The sequence below is a fragment of the Manacus candei genome, unplaced genomic scaffold, assembly GCF_025592945.1.
Source record: "Manacus candei isolate 608988 ecotype Guabito, Panama unplaced genomic scaffold, ASM2559294v1 h1tg000076l, whole genome shotgun sequence".
Lineage (NCBI taxonomy): Eukaryota > Metazoa > Chordata > Aves > Passeriformes > Pipridae > Manacus > Manacus candei.
Genome location: NW_026138124.1, coordinates 5,226,046 through 5,249,747, shown reverse-complemented (window position 1 = coordinate 5,249,747; position 23,702 = coordinate 5,226,046). Strand labels below are relative to the sequence as shown.

Below are 23,702 nucleotides of genomic sequence, written 5' to 3'. Positions count from 1 at the left end.
TCAGGATAAGACGTTAAACTACAGATTTTTTGGGAAATGATTTGCCAGTTCATTCACTGAATACATTCTGTAACCAAAAATAAAGTCATCTAACAGTCAGAACTGAGTTTGCCTATATAATAATCTGGGTACAGGATGTACAGTGGTGCTGTGTGACTGGTAATTGCTGTCTAGAGTGTGACCTTCACCCCAACAAATCCATCAGTTCCCTCTCCCAGCAGTTCTGTCCCTGGGGCCTGAGTCAGAGAGAAAAGAGAAAGCAGAAGCCATTCCCTTTCCAAGGAGCAAAATGGGAGAGGAAAGGGTTCTATAGGTGCCCCTGCAGGTCTGGAGGGCTGCAAAGAAAGCAGAGCTCTGCACAGGGATAAAGCTGTTCAGAAATCCCACAGTGTCACTCCCTTGGGAGCAGAGCAGAGACCCCAAAACGCCGTGACACGTGTGACCTTAACTTGGGATGTCTTAGACACAGAAACAACTCCACTAAATAATAATAAAACCCCTCAAGAAAGCTCTTCAAACCTACGCTGACGGTTTTAAGGATATAATTAACTGACCAAAAAGCTCATGGCAATTGTTTTAATTAAATTCTGAAATCGAAGGAGCCAGAGACAAAACGAGGCCATACCTGTTTTCTGTACTTGCAGCTCCCTTTTGGCTTGTTCGAGGATGGATTTGATGGCTTCATCAGAGCCAGTCTCTGTGGTTCGGATTCTTGTGGTTATATTACCTGGAGAGGAAAACAGAACTAATGACACCAGGAAAACTTTTCTCTGGTTGTTTTTGTAACACAAAGACACGCTGGATATACTGATACCACGGCCAGCATGACCTGAGGACAGCTTACACAGGGCCTTTACCAACATTTACAACACCAAAAATACTTAATAAAAGAAAAACATCCTTTCTGTGCCTGTCTCTAGCTGCCCTGGAATAGTGAGAACATCAGAGGAAGAACTAGCTGGTCATATATTCCTTTTCTATGGCAACATATATAGATCTATTCTTTTTCCTTTTTTTTTTTTCTTTTTTTTTTTGGAGGGGGAGAGGAAACAGAAGGGAAAAGAAGGGAAAGGAAGAAAGCTAAAAAACATAAGCCCAAGAATCAACTTAAAAATGGCATCAGCTGCTAGGCAAAGTAAGATGAGTATACATTCAGCACAAAACAGAATTAAAAAGTAACTAGATAAAACTAATTTTTAACTTTCTAGAGGTTAATACATGAAGAGAAAGAGTCATTTAAACGCAGATACCATTTGAAGTACTCTCCAGGTAAAGAGCTGAGTGTTTGCTTTTGCTTTGTTTTTTTTTTTTTCTTTTTTAACCTCTAAGGGGAAGAAAAGGAGGGAAAACCATGAATGCTACTGCACTTAACTGCATTTCTCATTATGAGGTTATTGTTTGTAAGTGAGCTAGACAATTTCTGACTGCAGTTAAAATAACTACAGAGTTTTGGGGTCCCTGCTTTAGTTTTTTCTTCTTCCTCATCTTACTAAAAGACAAATTCTGCAACCTAATCTGTAACAAAGAAAAACGTTCAGACTTTCTGTTCAGTGATAATATATCAATCTGATGTTCACTTATCTTGTCTTTCTCATATACAATACTGAACTAAGCATCACACTAATTTAACAGTGTAATAAAGTGGAATTTGTCAGCATAAGCCCCATGAGAAGAAAGAAGTAAATTTAGAGCAGAAGCAGTATGTGATTGTCAGTGTAACTGTGCAACTTTCTCCCTCCAAAATCACAAGAACAGCAAATAGATCTGGTGATTTTATAAAGCCACTTCTATCACTTATCTCTTTTTATCTGCAAATGCAGGGAGGATGGGAGTGGAAAAACTGTCCAAACAGGGTTATGTTAGTACAGCAGCAGCAGAATTAGAAAAAGCAGAGTGTTCATCTAACCCATGGTTTGTTTTATACTTACTGTCTGTTTTTCTATCAGATTCCAGGCCAGAATCAAACTGCACAGTTTTAAGGAAACACACAGCTAAAGCACACTCCACTTCCTAGGGATGGATTGCAAAGAAAAACACCTGCCTGTGACGTACCTTCAGACCCATTTCTTCGTTTCGGTACTTCCTGAAATAGTCTGTTCAGGTTCTGGCCTGGATTCTCTGTTGAAAAACAAGTTTGGTAAGAACAAAACAATCAGGGGATGGTTGCTCTGACATCACGGGCTGTGACATGAGGAGCTGGCAGCCTGTCCCTGAGCTCTCCTGGCCCCTCGGGGCCCTGCCTGAGCCGGAGGAACTGGCTACTTGGGAAGAAGCAAGGCTGGCTGATTTGTTAATAAAGATTACAGCTATGTTCGGAAAGGAGATTAGACAGATATAAATAAATGTCTAGAGATACCAAAAATGAAGAGGTTAAAGATGGGCAGATAATCCCCTCAAGTACAATCATCAAAAGGAAGAACAGATTATAAATCTAACAGTGTGTGCTTCCAATTAAATAAAATCTAGGAAAACCCTGCCTGTCCTTTCCAATATTTCTTGACTGTAAACAACTTACTTTTCAGTTTCTCTAAATGTAAATCTCAAGTCTTAAGATGAATCACAATGAAATGCATGTTACCTCTTAAAATCGCTGCCTTAAATATGCAAAGCTGCTTTAAACTGGGATTGTGTTTTAATTACTCATCTCATGCATCACCTACCCTATTTTGTCACAACACTTTGGGGAAAAAGAACATAATCACACAAGACACAACAAAAGCCTGGTCTCAGTAAACAACCCCAAATAAAAATTTGCAATTATTTCTGAGGGCTGATACCCCGAGTAGCTGCTGACCCTTTTCACTCTGGATTTAGCTCTGACACGGAGCTCTTGGGAAGTGAGGGATGCGAGTGCCCCTGCTGCTTGCTCCTGCTGACAGGCACAAGCCAGCATCTAAAAAAAGCATAAGCAGAGATACTAACCTGCTCGAGAGTGCTGCAAAGCTGAACTTTCTGTACCTGACACCTGATTTGGGTGAGAACGGCAGCAACGCGCAAACCGCCCCACGGGGGGAAGCTTCTGATCGGTACCGTTTGGAACTAAGAGGAGGACGGGGCGAGACCCTGGGCAGGAGAGCACTTACCTCTTTGTCTACCCTGGATGCTGCGCAGAGCCAAGATGTTCTGCTCGTCCGAGAGGAACTGCTTCATCTTATGAAATGGCTCCTTGCCTCTCACAGTCAGTTTATTCCATGGCTTTGGCCGGGCCAGGATCTCGCTCACAGACCCTTGCGACAGTCCCAACACATAATGTCCAAATATCCGCTGTCCAATATTGTGCTTGATCAACTGCTCTTTCACCTGACGTGCAATTTCGGCCGTGTCTATCTCCTCGCCTTCAGAGATGCTCCCAGCACTTTCTGACTGGCTGGGAGACGGGGCCATGCCATTTACATCCGGGCTTTGTTGTAATGGACTTTGGGAAGATATGGAGTTTGTGCTGTATGGACCTGTTGGAAAAATCATGCTTGTGCTTCCTGCTTCCTGCATTGCCTTGGAGTAGAAGGACTGCATTAGCTGTCGCTGGAGGAGAGAGTTTAGTGCAAATTTTCCTGTGGAGGCCAGGGGTAAGCTGGGGCTCGCCAGGGATGAGCTGAAAAAGTCTTGACTTAAACCCGTTGGTGAGAACTGGTGTGTACCATTAGTATTGGAAGCCTGCTCCCCCGCGTTGCGGAGCAACTGGGAAGGAGGGGAGGCCGGCAAGGTTGCAGGACGCTGACTCTCAGGCTGGTCTTTCCCTTTTCTCCTGGCTGACCCTACAAGGAAGGTCAAACATAATGCATTATGGGGGGTCAAAGAGGGAAAAACCAAGATAAAAAAATGCAAAGTTTGCCCCGCAAAGGGAAAAAAAAAAGTGCAGATTGACACGGGCCAATGAAGTGGCGGTGGGAGTTTTGGTTTTGTTTGGTTTTGGTTTGTTTTTATTTGGTTTTGTGGTTTTTTTTTGTTTTTGTTTTTTTTTCATAATTGAAATTTTTTAAGCCAAACAAGGCCCCCAAAACAAACAACATGCATTTCATGTTTGCACCTTTCTTGTATGTTGCAGCCTGGAGAATCCCCCTTACAGACATTAACACTAGAACAGTTACATGAAGTGCAGTTATACAGTTAAATAAATGCAGTTACAGACAGCAAGTCTCTCTGTTGTCTCTCATTCAAGACATGACTCATTGGACCTGACTGAACCCAAATGCAGCAAACATTTACATTTTGGAACAAACCAATTTGAATAAAGGAATCACCATTAGGTGGATGCACCAAGATCACTCAGTTAAAAGTCATAAAACACTTCAGAATTCAGTAATCCCAGGGCCAGTGGCAACTTTTAACTTTCTTCCAGCTGCAAAAACCATAAGCATTCGAGTATCTGGAAATTCCATGACTTGCCATTTAAAAAATGTGCACACAAGATGTAAAAGCCCACGTTAGGAAAGCGGAACGGCAAACACACTTCGCCAAAAAGAAAGGATTTTGTTTTCCCAAGCTGACCTGCTGGTGGCACATCCAAGTGTATCAGACAGGGAGGTTATGTTCTCCATGCAAACACTGTGCATAACACTGGGGGGAGGAGGGAGGGGAAGAGACTTGTGGTGCCACAGATTTGTTCCCAAAACAGACAACAGCCTCAAACGCTACCACTGGGTACAGCCTGTAATGCCTCTTCCTCAACCTTTATAGACTCTCTGAGCTCTCCAAGTTTTACTTTATTATCCAGCCTATAAAACTACAGAAATCCAGCGTTATTCAGTGTTCCTGTTGCTTCTTAATCCTCCTGCCATGCATTAGCTCAGACACTCAGCTCTCACTCAGCCCTCCCACCCTGTCACAAGACAGCAAGTGAACCAGAACAGCCAAAAATCGTGTCAACCTACCGCTCAGGTCGCTGTTGGTGATGCGCAGCGTGGCGTTCTCCGACTGCAGCGAGCGGTTCTTCTCCAGCAGCAGCACCTCCAGCGGTTTGGATGCATCCTGAAGAGAACCAGAGTGGGAGGTTTGTTTCTAAAAGCATTGAGAGGTTCACTCCAGGCACTAAAAAGGATTTCAGAAGTAAAATAAAAGAAAACCACAAGTGCTCGACTCCTCTCTGGACGCAGGGAGGGAGTTCACTGGGTGTGGATTTGCGGGAATCACTCCGGGCTCCCGACATGAGCCGTGGAAGAGATTCACTGTTTAATTTCCATTGTAAATCATTCATCAATTCTGCATTATTTTGAGATGTGTAACGGAACATTTTCTTAATCCTACTTATTTTTAAATGGTCCTGGCACACTTTCAGTTTAAAAGCTGTAGACTTCTTTTAATCTGATTAAAACAGGAGTTAAGATTATATTATTCCTTCTAGGTCAACTGACCCAAGTTAAGCATTTCCTTGACATGCTGCGTTTCAGCAGAAACAGTTGGTTCAAAAATAAAACCAGCCACAGAAACCTGCTATTTACCTTCCCCTCAATATCTAACCCTTGATCATTAAAAAACTCATAGAAAATTAATCCCAGGATATCGATATTCAGTTCAGATTTCAGAAGCAGGACTTTAATTCACAACCTTTAAACTTAAGTAAGATTAATTTGCTGGAATGTCAGAGCTTTCTCAGTACTCAAAGGTTTGTTTTCTTTTGTGAACATTATTTTCAAGGCTAATAAATACTTTAAAATGCCAAAGTCCTTGCTCAGCGTACTGCCTGTACACTGCCTCTAGTATCTTTAAATGACTCAACTTCACAACATTTTGGTTATTCACTCCAGCACAGCTGAAATATCACTTTGCCCTTGCCCACTTAAAAGAAATTAACAGGCAAAAAATGTTCAGTTCAGCTTTTTACAGAAGAAAACATCAGGAAAAACAATGATCGACCCATATGTCTCAACATCAACAGGAAACTGTCGATGCCAACGCCAAGGAATTGCAAGACACAATCTTTGTTAATTAACTGAATTGCTGAAGTAAGTAAGACAACAAAAGTAGGTTCAGTACCTGCCCACCAGAGCTTTCAGATGGTGCAAACTCCATGGATTTCAATATACTGTGGAAGGCAGGAAAAAAAAAATTATTTTCTATTTCTCCTTTCCATAACGACTCCACTAATGAGCATTAACATTATCGTTTCCTGTTCTCCAGCAACACTACAAGTGGTAACAACTTTCCTTGCAGTAACACAATCTCATAATGAATATAGAATAACTATTCAAACTAGTTATTGGATAAGAAAATTTTCTCAAGCGTCATCTAAATCATTCCATATGCAATCCCACAAGGCCAGTTTAAAGCGTAAATTTAAAGGTTAATAAGGATATAACATTTTAAGCTGTCAGAAGCGATATAAATTTATCTGTGAAGCTGGGAGGGAATGAAGAAGTCGTAGCAAAGCAACAAAACAGGGGAATCACCACCACAGTACAGCACTTTATATAATATACACCAGCTCACCAGCAAGGAAAATATGCACAAATAATCTTCCCCACCAAGACACTACAGGGTAAAAGGCAGTTTTTCATTTTAATAACCTCCTCGTTCTATGGCAACGGGAAGACAAAATGGCACAATATTTCTTAAGAAATATGAAAGATCCAAATATTTATAAGTACATTAGGAGAAGAATCTGATAGTCTTGTTGTCAATATTTTATATAAATACTGAGCGGTCAAAGGACGTCTCCCTTCAAAGGCTTTCAGTTAGAGTTGTCTCATCTGGCAAACCAGAATCTTACAGGAATCCAAACTTATTACTGTGCTTTGTCATATAAATTTTTTTAAATCAGCCTGCTGCAGGCAGGACATGAACTTCCTCAGACTGAAGCAATAAATGATTTCAGCTTCTTATTGTACAAAGACAACATTCATTTGGTGAAGAAAAACACATAAACAGATATAGATAGTGTTTATATAGCATTTTTCATGTATAAAGCACCAGGAACTTTGTGAGGCAATGAGAATCCGTTTATTAATGTACCAAACTGTATTAAAAGTTGTGGATCATGTACCAAAATAGGATGGTCCAAACCTGGAAGTGTTTAAGGCCAGGTTGGATGGGGTTTGGGCAACCTGGTCTAGTGCAAGGTGTCACTGCCCATGGCAGGGGCTGGAACAGGATGGGCTTTAAGGTCCTTTCCAACCCAAACCATTCTGTGGTTCTATAAAATGTGGAAACTGAGTCAAAAAAAGGCAGAAGGACAGTATTAAGACACAGGGACTTGTTCTGGATACCACGAGGAGTCCACCAGGCACCCATTAACTGCCTCAGACCACGTGGTGTCCAGCTCCTCTATGAACCTGTCCCTGCATTAATCCAGAGTCAGATATGCATTAAGTGACACTCTGGAAATCAGTGGTCTCTGAGTCATTCAAGGTCACTCAAAGTCATAACAAATACAAGGAAAAAAGGTCACTCTGAGACAGAAACCTGATGCATTTTGCATCTGTGCATACTCACTGCATACAGTGTTAATGCTGACAGGCATTCCTAAAATACAATGATTAATAGAATAATTTCTATTAATTTCTGGTAATGACTTTCATGACATGGGCAGCACTGGGTGACACCTCTTGCCAGCAGAAATGGCTGTAGGGTAGGGCCATCATCCTATACAAGGCACATAAAGCAATGTTGTTAAGACTCTACGAGGGCACAACAGCTCACCCATGTGCAAAGGGGCTTCTTTTCTGCTATCAGTGGACTTGTGCCAGTCAAAGAGAGAGATTGTGCACTAATGGCTCGAGTTCTTAGAGAGCATGACATTATATTGACAACACAGACGTGTTTATTCAGGTTGCAAATCACTGCTGAAAGCCAGTGTTTCTCAGGACACCCCTTCAGGGGCACAGCTCTGTCTCCCAGGACTCCAAGGTGCCAGGGGAGATAAAAGCCCAGAGACTCATGCAAGGAAAACCCCAGTCACTGGCAAATCACTGTTTCCATCCTCCCAGGGATTCTGCAGGGGATGGCCTCTGCAAGGACAGCAAGTCATAATGCATGTCCTCATGATGGTCAAATGAGGAGACTCATCTGAATTTAAAAGAATCCCAATTTGTAACAGCAAATTATCATGTGGCAAACTTCCCAAGGCAATTCCCAGGTGCTTCTCCCACTTCAGGTCAGACCAGCAGCACTTGTGACACGGCTCTCCCAGTGAGCCCCACTTACCACACTTGGTTTGCCATTTGGAGCAGTCCAGCAGCATCCCAACCACCTTCCTCCTGGATGAGGCTAAACCAAAAGAAGCTGCTTGCTCCCCAAGGAGCAAGTAGGGGACAGTGTGCAGCCTCCAGAACCAGGCTGACAGTGGCAGGAAGTGCAAAGTAACCCTAAACCTATTTAGGGTGTACATTTGGTTCTCCACACCAAAAGCCTGGCTCTGAAGCCCTGATCCTGCCATTCCTCTCCTTGCACAGGCTGCTCGACTGATGCACTTTGGTTCTGAGCACCTGCTGCCAGCTGGGACCTTTAGGAAGGATCCTGATCCTTGCAGCACCTGCATTTCCAGTGAGCTTGGAGCAGGCACTTGGCTGGAAACTTACTGACCTCTGCCTACCTAAAGTGGATTCTTTGCGACCTCAATTAGATTTCTGGCAATTTCACAGGTAATTTCCTATATACTTACAACCCAAAATATACTAAAAATCAAGCTGATGGCACCTCCAACTGTCCTAAGAGGATTATTCACTCCAGCAGATTCATTTTTTTTCAAAAAATATAATAGTTAAACATGTCAAAAACGACTCTTCAAAATGTGTCACAAAAGAGACGTTTTCCTCAGGAATATGAGGAAGCAAAATGTTTCCTCTTTGGATTCCAGGAATATCTTTGCCCATGAGATCTCGACTCAATCTGTGGCTCAAGATCAGTTACCTGCTCTTTAAAGGAATGATCTTGTGACTTGAATCTGCACATCTAAGATGACTTGAAAGATCTTAGTGCAAAGCAAAGTGTGCACTGGGACAGCTCGACTTTCTGTTCGTCTGATCCCGACTGCAAAGGCAGGAGGGGTCAGCGCTGTCGTGTTACTCCAGAGGGAACTGAAAGGACACACAGAGCTCTCAGATCTCAAAAATAGGTTTAAAAGCCATTGGGCACAAAAGCCGAGGCAGAAAGTGAAGAATCCTCCCATCCCAGATCTTGACATGGGCCCAAGCTGAGTTCCCCCAAGGTTAGATGTTGACTGATATTGAGAATCCTCAGCCTAAAATACCTCTAATATCCTGGGGAGGATTAAGGAAAATACATCAGTGACAAAAAACCCAGAGAAATATATTCTCTTTCTGACTTACTGACAAGATATCTTTTTTCTTGGTGCAGATTTTATAAGCAGTTAATTTCTGTTGGTGTTTCAGGGCACAGGACAGGTGTGGCAGGATTCAGTGTGAGGGATTCTGATTTACAGCAAAAGACTTTTCACAGTCATTTCCAGCAACAGCCTCACTTCAGATCAGACTGTTGCTGCCAGGTGATGCACATTTAGCCTTTAGCACATCCTTTGGATTAGATGGGAACAGAGGGGGTGGTGTCAATGAGCTGCTTGGAGGATGCAGCACTGCAAATATCTTCAGTGCTCTCATGGAGGGTCTTAACCCCCTGCACCATCCTGCAGGACGGTGTATGGACCCCAGGTCACTTCCAAGCTATCTGGCAGATTAGGGGATATAAAAGCTGTAACAGCTGGGAGAACACGGTTAATTTACTGGCACCCAACCAGGGCCACCCAGGGGATTCTCCCATCTATTTAACTGCAGGCTCATCCTGAGCAGAAACACTATATGAACCCTCCTGTGTGACAACTTCTCCCAGACCTCTTATCTGCCTTCCCAATCCTGCCCTCATATGAGTCAGTGTTGTAAAAAATAAAGTTAATTTAAAAAAAAAAGGCAACATTGCAAGGAATACAGGGTTTGTATCTAAAGTACAAATGCAAAGTAAACCTAAATGTATTTGGTATGTACATTGGGTTCCTGGTACCAGAAGTCTGGCTTTAAAGCCCCAGTCCTGTTGTATCCCACCCACATTGCATTAAACCAGGTAGGGTTCAAAAGCCATTTGCTGTCTCAGCACATTTACATTTGGTATCTCATGTAGCAAATTGGAAGGTTGTGGCCTAATTCCCATTCACTCTTTTATGTATGAGGGCATAAACTGGCTGAAATCTGAAGCTGTTTCCTTAACTCAGGAGAGAACACAGATATATTTACCCCATCACTAAAACGATGACGCTTCTTTAAGACCAGTTAATAATCAGGAATAATGACCAAAGAAATGGTCAATTCACTTAATTTAAGTGAAACTATATACCCACTGTGAACCAGAACCACATCCAGCATGGCTTGAATATATCAGCACCAGGGGCTGGGCAAGTTGTGGGGCTTGCAAATCCAAAGCTGCTTTCCATATTCTCCAGGGACGTGTAAACAAAAGCACATGACTACCAGCCTCATCTGAAATACCTCATTAAACAAGGTAACGGGTTATTTCAGTCTTCTAAAAGCACACACAAAAATGCCAGAATGATGAAAGAAGAGATGGTACTTTCTCGCAGTTATTTAAACCTTGAAACCAAACATATTTCCAGTCAAAAAAGTTCTCTTCTGAACCTGACAGCTTATCTTGTTATAGTTTAAAATGAGGCTCTTTTAAGTCTCTTAAGAAAATCCCTTGAAATAGGAAGAGGCTGTTTGTGGCTTTAGTTTAAAACCACAATATATTAGCAAAAATATACAGTGAGACAAGCCCAGCACTAAACTGGTAAGTGCTGAACACTGGCTGCCAGAAGCAGAGAAAAGGTATCATGGCCAAAGGCTCTGCATTAAATTTTTGGTCCACATCACACGCAGTTGTTGGCTGGGGATTTTTAGGGTGGTCAGCCTAAAATACCACAGACTTTCAAACTTTTTTCCCTTTGTGGGCAATAGTTTTAGTGGCTTTTCTTCACGGACATGTGTATTATTTGCTATTGAGATCCTCTGCTGCAACAAGAAGCACCCTCAGATACAGCAGTTCCACTGGTTCTGGATGCAATTTCTGCCAATATTCCTGAATTCCCCGTTATTGTGGTTTTGACTGAATTCTTTATTGTTCCAAGAACACAGATTTGTGGCTTCATTTAACAAGCACTGTTAGCGTTTGTGAAAAAATTATGTAAGCATTTAACACTTACTTTAATTCTTTCTTAACCTCTTCATAATCAGCCTGTCCTTTCAGTTTTTCTTCCAGTTGCTTTAAAAAGAAAGAAGATGGATTTAATTATTTAGATTGTTTTTTTTTTCTTTTCTGCAGGCTTTCAAAATCATCTTCAAATTATTCCATATATACAGCAGCGCACAAGTGAGGGTTAATGACTCATACCTAATTTACATATATTAGAAAACAAACTATAACCAATTAAACGTAAACACAATTATACCTCGCTCATCCTTTGTTTACAGAGTGCCAAGCATGACAGAATTCAGTGGGTCCCAATTTGGCTGTTTGCAACGTTACTGTTGTGTGCTCAATAAAGAGATCAGGGGAAGGAAGGTATCAAAAAAATGGGGCAGCCGGAATTTTTCAGGGAACTGGGAAATTGAGTAAACAAGCAGGATGCTTTGGCACACACCGTGCTCTTAATAGGACAGTTCTTGATAACCTTATCTACATGATAAAAAGAACAGACTGAAGAAGCTGTTGTTGACTGGGACGCCTTAGGCTTGTAGGGTTTTTACAATGCCTTGTGCCCAAACACAACAGCTGTACCAGGTCGTTTTACAAGCATTACTTATTGCAATAACTAATGTGATTACACACACTGGAGATGGAGCACTGAGACCAGCCCAGTAGGTCGTTTTGCTCAGGGTCTACCTGACGCCGGGCGGCCTCAAAGGCTCCTCTGCGGTGTGAGGATGCCACAAACGTTGAAACAAACCCCCTGACACAATCCAGAACGCAATGCCACACACTTGGACCTTACCCAGCTCCCAACAACAGTGCTCATCACTACAGGATAAATGCTTCAGGAGGCCTAAAACATAGTGATACATAATTGATGCCGTTACGTTGCTTGCAGAAGCCACATTAATTTCCCACTAATAATTTCTTTGCTTAGCGCAGACACACCTGATCTAAGCAAAGAACAGAATTTACTGGCTTGCAACTTCCATGGATAAGTTCAGGCTAGCTCTGTTACACTATATTTTTGGTGTTAAAATTGTCACAGAATCCCAAAGGTCACGGGAAACAGAAATAACACAAGGACGCCTCACCTCAAAGACAGAGCGTCTGCTTTGAAAAGGAAAGGAGTACATGACATGAAAAAGAAAAATAGGGCTTTGTGTCCAGGAGAGGCTGCCTTCAGGGGAGAAGGGAATTCAAGACCCTACACCCACTCTGGGGCTGCTTCTTGACTGCAGGAGGGCAGGGGAGGGCTATTGGGAACTCGGATAATTTTAGCAAACCCGTTTCAAATGCAGCCCCACAAAGTTGTGCAGCAGCACAGCTACGGGTGTGTGGAGGCAGGGCTGGCACAGGCCAACAAACAGAATTGGGAACCTGTTCCCTGTGCTGCCTTCCCCAGTAAGTCGGTGTGTGGGTATCACCCATCTCAACCTGTCCAATTTAAATGAGGGTTCTCCACATGATAGCAGCGTGGTGGGGCTTTGTGGGATATTCCACCTTTTAAAGGATTTTCTTCCCAGCCCTGTCCAGCTCACACACTGCTGACATTTCTGCCTTGCCATCAGCACGGATATTAAAGAGCAGTGACAAAGTGGACATCCAATGTTATCAATACACAGCCCTCTTCAATTCCTGTTCCTGCTGTTTGATGCCATAATCCACCATCCTTAGTCACCGCCGACAAGAGGCATCTCCCGGCAGGAATACACGGGCCCTGCTCTGGCAGCTGCTCAACAAGCAGCTCTTAATGGATCACCACCACTGCTCGTCACGGGGATGCAGGAACTGCTGCTCAGTGTGGAATTTGCACTCTATGGGACACTGATGAAACGAGTGGCCTCTTAAAAAGGTCTCGTGTGCCAGCATCCTCAGCCGGCAGTGACTTGCGCAGTCATTCCCATTGTGTTAAGAAGAAAAAAAACATGTCTGTTTTAGCTAAAACAATATTTTCCACCTGGAATATATATATAAGACGAGTTTTAGTTGTTTCTTCTGACACGTCCTGACTTACCACTGACTCTGCTTTAGAGAGCAGACACAGTGCTACAGGTGTTTTGGCCCTATACTTGACGTAATGAGGAAAATCCTGGTTGATGTGACCAGGAAAATCCCATAAATATTAAGGATGTTGGAGGTTTTGATAACCTCCAACATGTGTTGAAATGTCACTGTGGGAATGTACTATGTAGTCCCAGAGCCTGAGGTGCCACATCAGTTCTCTGATTCTTAAGGAGGACCAGCTACAATGTGCCACGAGTTCGAGCAGCTCAAGCTACAACTCGATGCTGAGCCAGAGGTACTTTAACAAGGAATCCAAACAGAATTTTTAATGCACCAGATCAGGCTGGAGAGGGATCTTTAAATGAAACCAGGGAGCCCTTGGTACTGGGAGGAGACTCAGCATCACCACTGAGAGCTTCCAAACTGGATGCAGGGAATGGGAGGAGCGGCCAAACGCCCCATGACATCCTTCTGCTCTCCTCGGTCATGTCACTTTGCCACCTGCTTCTAACTCTGTTTGGTGCTCCACAGCACAGACACACCACAATTCACCTCTTCCTTAACTCTGTGGCTCATAACATTTTGGGTCTACAGCAGAGGAGCTTTTACAGCAGGGATAACTGGTTATTTATAGTAGTCCTTGGAACAAAAAGTACCAGAATAGATTTAAAACAAACAATATCCTGGATTAACATGTTACTTACTTATGCAAGGATATGCTAAGAAAACAGCCTTTTGTAGAGACAGACATAAACCACAGAAAAGCTAATGATTCCCATTTTAATGCAACCTATATTAAATGTAATTCTGTGCAGGGATAAGCTATACCCTGATAAAGTAAAATTTAGGTACAAAACACAGGTAGAAAAATAAAGAAAAAAATAGATATTGACAGAATGAAGCTGTTTTGGACTCTCAGGTACTCACATGCTGCTATAGCAGTATGGCAACCAGCAATATTTTACTTTGAATTGTATAAAAACCACATATATCCATCATTCCCAAGGATCTAATAGAGAGATTGTTGCCATGGAAAATCTGCACCTAAATGTTTACTTCACTAAACAATATAAACTAACAACTGAGGATGCAGTGCCTGTGTATAAGCAGACCATTTAGGCACTTGGCATCTTCCCAGTCAATGACTGTTTTAAAATGTATTAGTATGGTAATTGTCTCAAAGAACCCTGTAAAATGCACAGAACACCGGATAACAAAGGTTCAAGCTGTGAGACAATCTGGAGGAACTAATATCTTACACTAAATATCAACCTGGTTAATTCAGACAAAATATATTCTAATGACCTCCAACACAGGAAAATGCAGGAGCCAGAGGGCAGAAGGGATGAACTGGTGGCATTTCTGCATGTTAAATTTGAAAATATTCCATGTTAAAGACATCTTGCATTTGTGTTATGAATGAACCCATGTCGGAGCGTGCATAGATTGGGTCCTCTCTTATGTTATTTCAAAAATACAATCTTTACTGTCTTTTTAACCTAAGTGTCATAGGTAAAGAGCAGGGGCTGTGTTAAGGGCTTAAAACATTTAAAAAATCATTAGACTAATGCTGTAGTTTAGTTTAGAGTGATAAACTAACAAGCCCACATTTAATTAACCTGGACTATTTGATGTATCTCTGTGCTGTATTTTAACTGGGTATCAGGGATGTTCTAACACCCACAAAGGGTTAACATAATTAGAGTTAGAAAAGTCTTGTTACTAGAGGACATGTTTTGATTATTAGATCAGATGAAGATAAAGAAGCAATAATTTTGGAAGTATTTCTGTATTGTTTCATTAAGTCATAGAGTATTAAACAATTCCCCCAAGACACAGGCTGAGAACATTGCTTTAATTTGTGAAACTCTTTTTTTTTTTTTTTTTTTTTTGTGGAGGCAACTGTTACCATCTCTGTTATTTTAGAAGCAATTCCTCCCTAATCAAACCTGAGATCGACACATTGTCACTGAGATTCGGTGCTGTGTACAACAGAGCTCTGGCACAGGCTTTCCCAGTACTTTGGGGTAAAAGCAAGTACTTTGAACTATATTTATAGTTGCAACAAATAAGGTTAAAGAGGGTTGAAATGACTAAAACTTTATCAATAGAGGCACTGCATCAGACACTATCAACAGAAAGCTAAATACAGAGCATTAGCTGGGCAAGGCTATGAGAAAATGGAAGGAGATTACTGAAATGGAAATCAAAGACTTGCTCTGTCATTTCTATGATCCTACTCCCTTTGAAGTTAATGGCTAAACTAATACTGACCTCACCAGGAACATGCTTTATTCCAAGAAAATCTGTCAAGTGCAAGGACTCAAGATATTTTCTATCAGGCTTTATGAAAAAGGAAAAGAAAAAAAAAACAACCAACCCTCTAACATGGGCGTAGCCAGCAAAATGTGTCCCTTAAAACCAGGGCAGCTCTTTTCACCCTCAATAAAAGTGGTGCCCACACGGTGACAGGTGGGCAGGGACTGATATTGTCAATATAGTTACATAATAGGTCTCCTTTGCTCCACTGAATTTTCATAAAAATTCTGCAAAGCTGGCTTAAACCATGCAGAAAGCACCGACTGCAACACTTTAGCTTCCATTCCTAACAGACATCTCTCCACGTAAATTATGCTCCACCACAGCAAAACTAGTAACTGCTTAAAAAATGTCAGAATTAGAGCAATTTGTAAGAGTTTCAATTGAACATTAAATCATTCTGCTAGAGCTGAACTGCCCACGCCACAGTCAGAGCTGAGTGGGTACTATCAGCCTCCTGCTCTCCAAAAACCCTCAGACTATCAAACCTGCAAAACTACCAGGTCTTTAATGGAATAGATAAATTTATCTTGTTTACACTTTGGAGCTCCGAGTTGGTGGAACAATGAAGGAGACGGGGAGTTACAGGAAACTGATTCATCCCACAGGGCAGGAAACATTCCTCGTGCTCACGGAGACATCCCAACTGTGTGGGCTCAGCACAAAGAAAGTGAAGCTGCCCAAGCAGAAGGTAAAAGGGTCACTCACAAAATTCTTAGCTGTTCCTTCTGGTTCTAGTGCAGTGCTGTATGCAAATGAGTATAGCACCAGACCACTAATTATAAATGGGAATTATCGTGCAGCAAAGAGTTAAAAAATAATGAAATGGTTACTAAGGATAAGAGCCTTCTCTATGTCCTGATTTTATTTGTTTCTGTGCTCTAAATGATACACTTCCCTTTTCCAGTGGACAGAACTGGAAGGGGTAGCAGGTAAATTTAAAGATAAACCATAAACATTCCTGGCAAATCTTCAATACCAATCACTGGAATGGGAATTAGAAGTTTTAAAGCCTAGAAGGATTTTCTGTGCCTTTTCAGTTCAGCTGTCTCATTACGTATCCATGGTCAATAAATGTTGGGGGTTGAGGGTGGGTTTAATTCTAAAGGTAGCCCATGTTCTCCAAAAACACATTTCAAGACAATAAGAACTGAGTAACTTAGATTTTTAAAAGAAATGTGATCACTTAGAATACAAAACATCCCTGCTCACGGGAGGGGCTTGGAATTAGATGATCTTTAAAGTCCCTTCCAACCAAACCATTCTGTGATTCTATGAATGCCACAGAAAACAGAATTCAGCAGCATCCTGAAGAAGCAGAACCACAGCAGACTTACACCAGTGAACCCCAATATCATGATATCTGTTACAAACATCACGAGCTGCTGAGCACAGAACTGAGCCTTACTTTGAGTGTGCTGTTCTTGGCTGTCAGCTGCTGCTCCAGCTGGGAGATTTGGCTGCTGGAGTTCTCCCTCAGCTTGGTGAGGCTGCCCTGGAGCCTCTGGACATCTTCTACGAGCTGGGCGATCTCCCGCTCCTTCGCAGCCAGTTCTACTTCCAAGCTGGACCGTGTTAGCACCTCGATGGCCTGCTCCTGAGGGGAACAAAGCATCAGACCACAGAAATTAAAAAAGGCAACGAGCCTGAATTCAGGGCAGTTTGGCAAGGACCAAGCATGGCATCAGGTGGCACGAGAAACAGAGACAATTCCTAAATGTGGGACTCCCATGACTGACTGCGTGAAACTGGAAGATGAGCCTTTCTACTGCCCAGGACAGCTCCCAGGGAAAACAGGGATAACAGAGAGAATAAATTCCCCCATTTCATAAGTGCACTGGAAAGATGCAGCCGTGAAAGTCAAAGGATTCTATTTAGTTCTATTTATTATTAATAGCCCGAATGCTTTGACAACTATGAAAATCTGTGCTTACAAAATACTAATCAGATAAAATATTCCGAAGTAATGGAGCAGAATTTCTTAATCAGGAACGGCAGGGCCATGTGCCTGTGGCTCTCTGAATGCACAGTGCACGTTTCAGGCAAAATTGTCAAAAATTGCCCCAAACTGCTACTTCCAATGAACTTGCTCCTTGCATGAAAATCATTCATGTTAATATTATTGCAAGCATTCCTCCATGGGGAAGAAGATAGATGTGACAGCTCTAAGACAAGGCCATTCTCCCCTTGGTCACCACTTTCAGAAATTCTCTTCCCTAAATCTTTCTTCTTCCAGTTTCCCACAGCTGCAAAAATCCATCCTGAAGTCGGAAACTTCCTCCCTAGACTGACCTGCCAGTAGGACAGGAAACTGGAGAGGAGAGAGAGGTTCAGGAGAAGGCAGATCTACTCAGAAAAGATAACAGAAACTAATTGCACCATCTCTTTGTCTCCTTTTGTGCTAAGGGATCAACAGCTGTAACACATTGGAGAGCTCCAAACCTCTTCCATGAAGAACGTGAGGAAACCCTTGAGCATGTGTGGGGAGCACGAGCCCAACCATGAACACACATTCCATTAAAGAGCCTAAAATGCATCTTACAGAGGTTAATGGCTGTTCCTCAGAAACACCAGTGAAGTAGGAGAGAATCCATTTAGCAAGAGAGACAATGATGGTGAGCATTAAACCAAAGATCCTGCGGAAGAGCTGGGAATTCAACCCGCCAACGCTGTCACCCAAACACTTCCCTGACAATTCAAGATGACACTGCAGCAGATTGAAATATATTCCACATCTGCTTTTCTGGGAATACAGGAACAACAAAATACCCTTTTCCATATCTTCTAAACACTTATCTTGATTCTCAGTGACTACACCCCACTGTACTCTGAGAAAGCTGCAAGTAGGAACAGCAGTTAACAACACTCTCCTATTACACTGAATTATACTTTTAACTTGAAAAAACCTCTAATTTGCTTGCATGAAACATCACAAGTTGTATAATCATCTGCTGCTTGTGCCTATTGAGACTAGAACGTGGAGTCTGAAATAAGATAGATAATGATCATTTTCATCCTGCAGTAGTTGTCATATTAAATATAAATGAAGTGCAGAAGTACTATTAAATACAAGAAAGACCTAATGTTAAAATAATGATAAGACTAGGACATGAGATAGGAAGAGGCAGGTAATTCAGAGTTACAAGTGATATTCAGGCTTTTTATTTTTTGTTTTGCAGCCTACTTGTCTGTCTTTTGACTTCTCTGAGAAAATGCTGGGTTGTATTAACAGACAAGCAAACAGATCTGGAGGACTTATGGTTTGTTACTCATTCTCTGCAAACGATTTTTAAAGACAACCATGTGTTTCTCTGCTATCAGTGTCAAGCCCGTGTATGGCTTGCAAGAAAAAAAAAAAAAGCAATGATTTCTTTTGTTTGTTAAATCTGCTGCTTAGAAGTAGACTACATTTCACTGAATTGCATATTTACATTTAAATACTCCTATTTCTCCTTTGGCAAACAAAATTCAAACTAATCTGGCTGCTCATCTGTGATACCTGTTCACCCAGGACCAGTTGGAGTCCTGGAGCAGCTCTGGGTGCCTGCAGGTCCCACCAGCAGAGTCAGCACTGCCAACCTCCCCAAATGGTAGTGCTGCCTTTATTTAGAACCACACAGGGGAGGCAACAAGCAGGAGTGCAGGATGTCTTCTCAATTTTCAAAGCTGCTTTCATTGGATTTATAGGTGTAATTCTCAGTTTTAGATATATCCAGTGAAAACTGGTGTGAGTTCAAATTTATTTCCAGTTCCTCTGGCAGCCCGGACACTGAGGGTAACGAGAGGGAGCTCTGGGCAAAGCAGGTCCCTTTGGGCTGAAGCTCCACACCTCCACTGGTCCTCCAGGTTTGCTGCCTCTATTTTTCCTCTGCTGATGCTCTTTAGCAAGGTGAAATAATTTCTGAGAGCTGCTGCTATCCACCTGGACCTGCAGCCCCGGAGAGCGATGGATCACCACGGAGCCAAGTGGCCTCTGTCCTTCCCGGGGTCTTCTCCAGCCACCAAAAGTTGAACCCACCCACAATCCCAAAGGAACACCCTTCCATTTCAGTTAAAATACGACTCCAAAGAGTTATTTTTATAGCTGTGAGCATAAATTGAAAGAGCTGTACTGCAGGAATGTCAGAAACCTGTAAGAGTCAGTAAATATTTTCTCTCACCACATCAGGTGCCTTCTGGATCTGCGTGGCAAGTTGGAGAGATTTGTTAGCTGATGAGAGCTGCTCCCTTAAGGTCTCTGCCTCTCTCTGAGCCACCTCTGCCCTCTGAAGGAAATGAAAAGGGGTGAAAAGAGAAAGTACATTCAGTTTAACAACTGACAATTATTACAAGAACATTCATCAATTCATGCCTGACTGAATATAATTGATTTTCCTAAACACTCAACCTAATAAATGTTGGAAAAAAACATAGAATGTGATGGATTTTTATTTTAAACAGTACAAGGAAGAAATAATTGAGCGATTATGACAGTAATTTAACGCTAGGAGCAAGGAATCCCCTGCTGATACTAATGCTGCGGCCCACTGAATTTCCCAGACTGAATAAATACAAGTGGAAATGGAGTCTTTTTATTCAATTTCTTTCTATTCTCATAGACCAAGCAGATTTTATTGCAAGGCTCCTCATGGGAATAATTCTCACGGGTAAATGCTGAATTAAAAGATATTCTGACCACTCTCTCAAACACACATACAATGTTGTGGGCTGTCTTTCTGCAGTAATTATTCCCCCAAACATGAACTGTTAGATTCTGTTCTTTCAGCAGGTCTGCTTATTCAACAATATTTAACCCTGAAGTGACAATTTTGCACAGCTCAGTTACCAACTGCTGAGGATTTATGCAATAGCTGATAAGCCTGTGACTTGGCTACTGGTCAGAATTCCCATCTGAATATTGAATAATAATAGAAAGGAGAAAGGCAGAATTATGAGGAAATATTGTCTGTACAAGAGTTTGGGTAGAGACAGATGGATCAGTAACTTCAGGCAATAAATAGCAGCAAAGTCCTTTCCATAACTGTCTGCAAGCTTCTGTTAGAAGTGGAACAAAACCTGGTTGTTTTACAGTACATCCTCCTCCTGGCCAGACTGTCTTCTCTCTTTGTTTAAAGAAATGTATTTTATTGTTGCAAAACCACACTGCCTACCTCCTTCAGCAATCACTGCTTTTCACCTGGGCCACTCCATGCAAATCATGCTGTGCTTTTAGCAGAAAACAGGCAAAATAATTTTCTATCTCCACTTGCAAGACCTATCACCAACTCTTCCAAACCCATCAGCTGCCACCAGCGAAGGTCAAAACTTTTCTTGATCAGTTTTTACTCTTTACACTGATGGGTCCCTTCCTTTACAGAAAGATAAATTCCCACTGCCATTTTTAAGCCACCAAAAGCTTCACATTTTGTGTGCCAGACTCTTTGCTACTCCTTTGGAAAACCTAAGCCATCTGAAACAGCAAATATAAAGCACAGAGCAAATGTAAAATCTAGAGTGAATATAAAACCTATAGCAAAAATAAAAAATCTATAGTGAATATAAAAAATCTACGGTGAATATAAAATCTATAGCAAATATAAATCTATAGTAAATATAAATCTGTAGCAAATATAAAACCTATACCCCTGTGTGTGTGTGGTCTCTGACTTTCTCACCAGTCAAAGCAGAGCCTCTGCACGTTTAATCAATGAGTAAACTAACAGCAATCAAATACTAAACGCATCATCTGCGCTATTTGCTCACAACATTGTATTAAATGATTTTGCATAGGTTCTGCAGCTGTAATTAAAATGTGATTGTAAAAAGTACAGTGTCGTGGCACTAATAATGAGAGCAGGGCACACAACCTATTGTGTGCTTGGGGAAAAATGGTAACAGCACTAAAAAGGCATAAAAAGAAAAATATTAGGATAAATACTGAGCTAATGATCCACATTGAGATAAATTATTTCCTTGTATTTTGTTAGATGTGGAGCTACGTATATTGATCTAATAACTGCGAAACAACTCCAGCAAAGCAGGACAAGTTACTACACTGTGGCACTTGCTCTTGCATCTACTGCTGTATAAGTAATGGGTTTTGCAGCCTTGAGCAATTCTGCTGATGGCTTCCATTCACTGCAGCATTGTTTGGAGAATCTATTCAGCTCGCATGCGAGCAAACCACAGAGGATATTGCTAATAGGTGGTACATCTGCATATACAGTGAGCTGTCAGCTGCCCTTTCTGCACAGCCTCCCCAGCCAATTCACAACACCTGTTGTGATCCTCAGAATAATATCTGACAAGATTTCATACTAGGCATTGTTAAAAATACATCGGCACAAACTTCGGGCAATTCTATTTGGGAAATACTCGTCAATTTTTCTCTCCCCCCCCCCCCCCCAAGAATGGAAGCTTTTTAGAGCCAGAATTACATATGTGTTCAGCCTCTGGAAAGCACTTTTGGGTGCTATTGCAATATGAATTATAAATGACACACAAAAACCTATTAAAAGAACAGCAGTTTCAAATCTGAGCACTTATAAGTTTGGAAAAGCCAACCCCGAGTGCAGGGTTTTGAGAGGTGGGATGGCTCCACACAGGACCTGCTGTTGCTTTTTTCCAATGAGTCTCTACTCCACCCAACTCTGGGATGAATACTGCTCGGTGAATGGATCTTTGGCTTTGTCCTCCTTGTTCCGTGTGTGACCCCCAACTTTATTTACTGCAAGCTAATCCCACCCTCCTCTGCCGACAGGATCGATCACTTCCTCATGGGCTGTGCTCCACCACCAGAGGATCTAAGTGCTTCAGAAACATTATGAATGCACTGGCACAACCCCCATTTGGAGCTATTTGGGTTCCTCAAGCCCCTGGCACATCTCTCTGCGTGGCAGCATCAACCACAGCGTGGCACGAGCTGCCTCTGCCCGTTCCTCACCTGCACCCAGACCCTGCACAGTGCCTGCGGTGCTGCTCCCCTGTTAAACCCTCTGGATTTGCCTTCTTGACTCCCACTGTCCCTTGTTTGTCACTCTGTCCCCTTCCTAATTTTGGCTGCTGGAAGCACTGTTTTTATCTTTTCTGAGCTTCACAGTGCCTTTAGCTCCAGGCAGGCAAAAGCCAGTTCATACTTCACACAACTTAACGAATTTACACAAACTTCCAGAATTAGCCTTACCCCCACGATCTCCTTCCTCTTTTCCTCCTTCCTCTTTTCCTCGTTGCTTCTTCTCCAAAAGTCTTCACAAAATGTCCTCCAAGTGTCCCAGTCTTCCTCCCCACTCCCTCCCCACCATGAACCCTTCTCCCCTTCCTGCTCCCACACCGTGTCCCGTATCCTGCCGTTGCCGTAGCAAGCTGGGGGAGCGTCTCCCCTCCCCGTGCTCCCCCTGTGCCAGAGTGGCACAGAACCTTACATCACATCCAGGAGAAGGAAAACCTGGCTGGTTAATGTTCACCCAGTGACAGACTGCAGCGTGCCTGGGACAGGCACCGACAGCAAAGCCGACAAATTCAAACCAGATTCCATTGAGTTGGTGTGAACTCTTTTTTTTCCAGACTCTTACAGGCTGGCTAAACTTGGGGCTTCTTTTTTTTGTTGTTTTGTTTTAACTTCTTTTTTTTTTGTTTTTCTACTTGAAGCAGCAGAAGATACAACCCTGAGAAAAAGGCAAACCCTCCCTTCCTCAAGCGCCAAGTCCCTTCTATTAAATCCGGGCACAGCAGGCTCCTCACCAAAACAGCAAGAAAAACTCAGAACATGTGGGGAATTTCTTTTTTTTTTTTTTTTCCTCCTAATCTTGTTCTTAGAAATGGTTGAACAATTTTTCCTGAAATGAGAAAAGAGAGCACAGCCAGAGACAGGCGCCCAGTATGGAAAAATGGATAAACCCAAGGAATCTTGCACAACGTGGAGCCACTGGAAAGTTCACATAACCTTCTGTTTGCACGAAACTATGCCACTTCAGCTAAGAAATATCTAGAGATTCACACAACCCTAGAATGGTTTGGGTTGGAAGAGCCTTTAAAGACCATGTTGTTCCACCCCCTGCCATGGGCAGGGACACCTTCCACTAGCCCAGGTTGCTCCAAGCCATGTCCAACCTGGCCTTGGACACTTCCAGGGATGGGGCAGCCACAGCTTCTCTGGGCAACCTGTGCCAGGGCCTAACCACTCTCACAGGGAAGAATTTCTTCCCAATATCCCATCTAACCCTGTCCTCTGGCAGTGGGAAGCCATTCCCCCTGGTTCTGTCACTCCATCC

At 42.4% G+C, this 23,702-nt stretch overlaps 1 protein-coding gene across 7 annotated transcripts in view; it reads right to left on the bottom strand.

The window, feature by feature from the left end:
- Positions 1-23,702, bottom strand: part of CUX1 (cut like homeobox 1) — a 271,261-nt gene that overhangs the window by 67,547 nt on the left and 180,012 nt on the right. For 3 of the 7 annotated variants that reach the window (XM_051809835.1, XM_051809836.1, XM_051809839.1), the window contains exons 10-17: positions 19,614-19,718; positions 16,862-17,050; positions 11,141-11,199; positions 5,974-6,022; positions 4,872-4,968; positions 3,084-3,755; positions 2,053-2,118; positions 626-727 (exon numbers count right to left, since the gene is read on the bottom strand). In XM_051809835.1, the coding sequence (XP_051665795.1) occupies positions 626-727; positions 2,053-2,118; positions 3,084-3,755; positions 4,872-4,968; positions 5,974-6,022; positions 11,141-11,199; positions 16,862-17,050; positions 19,614-19,718 (1,339 nt within the window). The remainder of the gene's footprint in view (positions 1-625; positions 728-2,052; positions 2,119-3,083; positions 3,756-4,871; positions 4,969-5,973; positions 6,023-11,140; positions 11,200-16,861; positions 17,051-19,613; positions 19,719-23,702) is intronic. The other 4 variants (XM_051809837.1, XM_051809842.1, XM_051809838.1 and 1 more) reach the window with 3 other exon arrangements.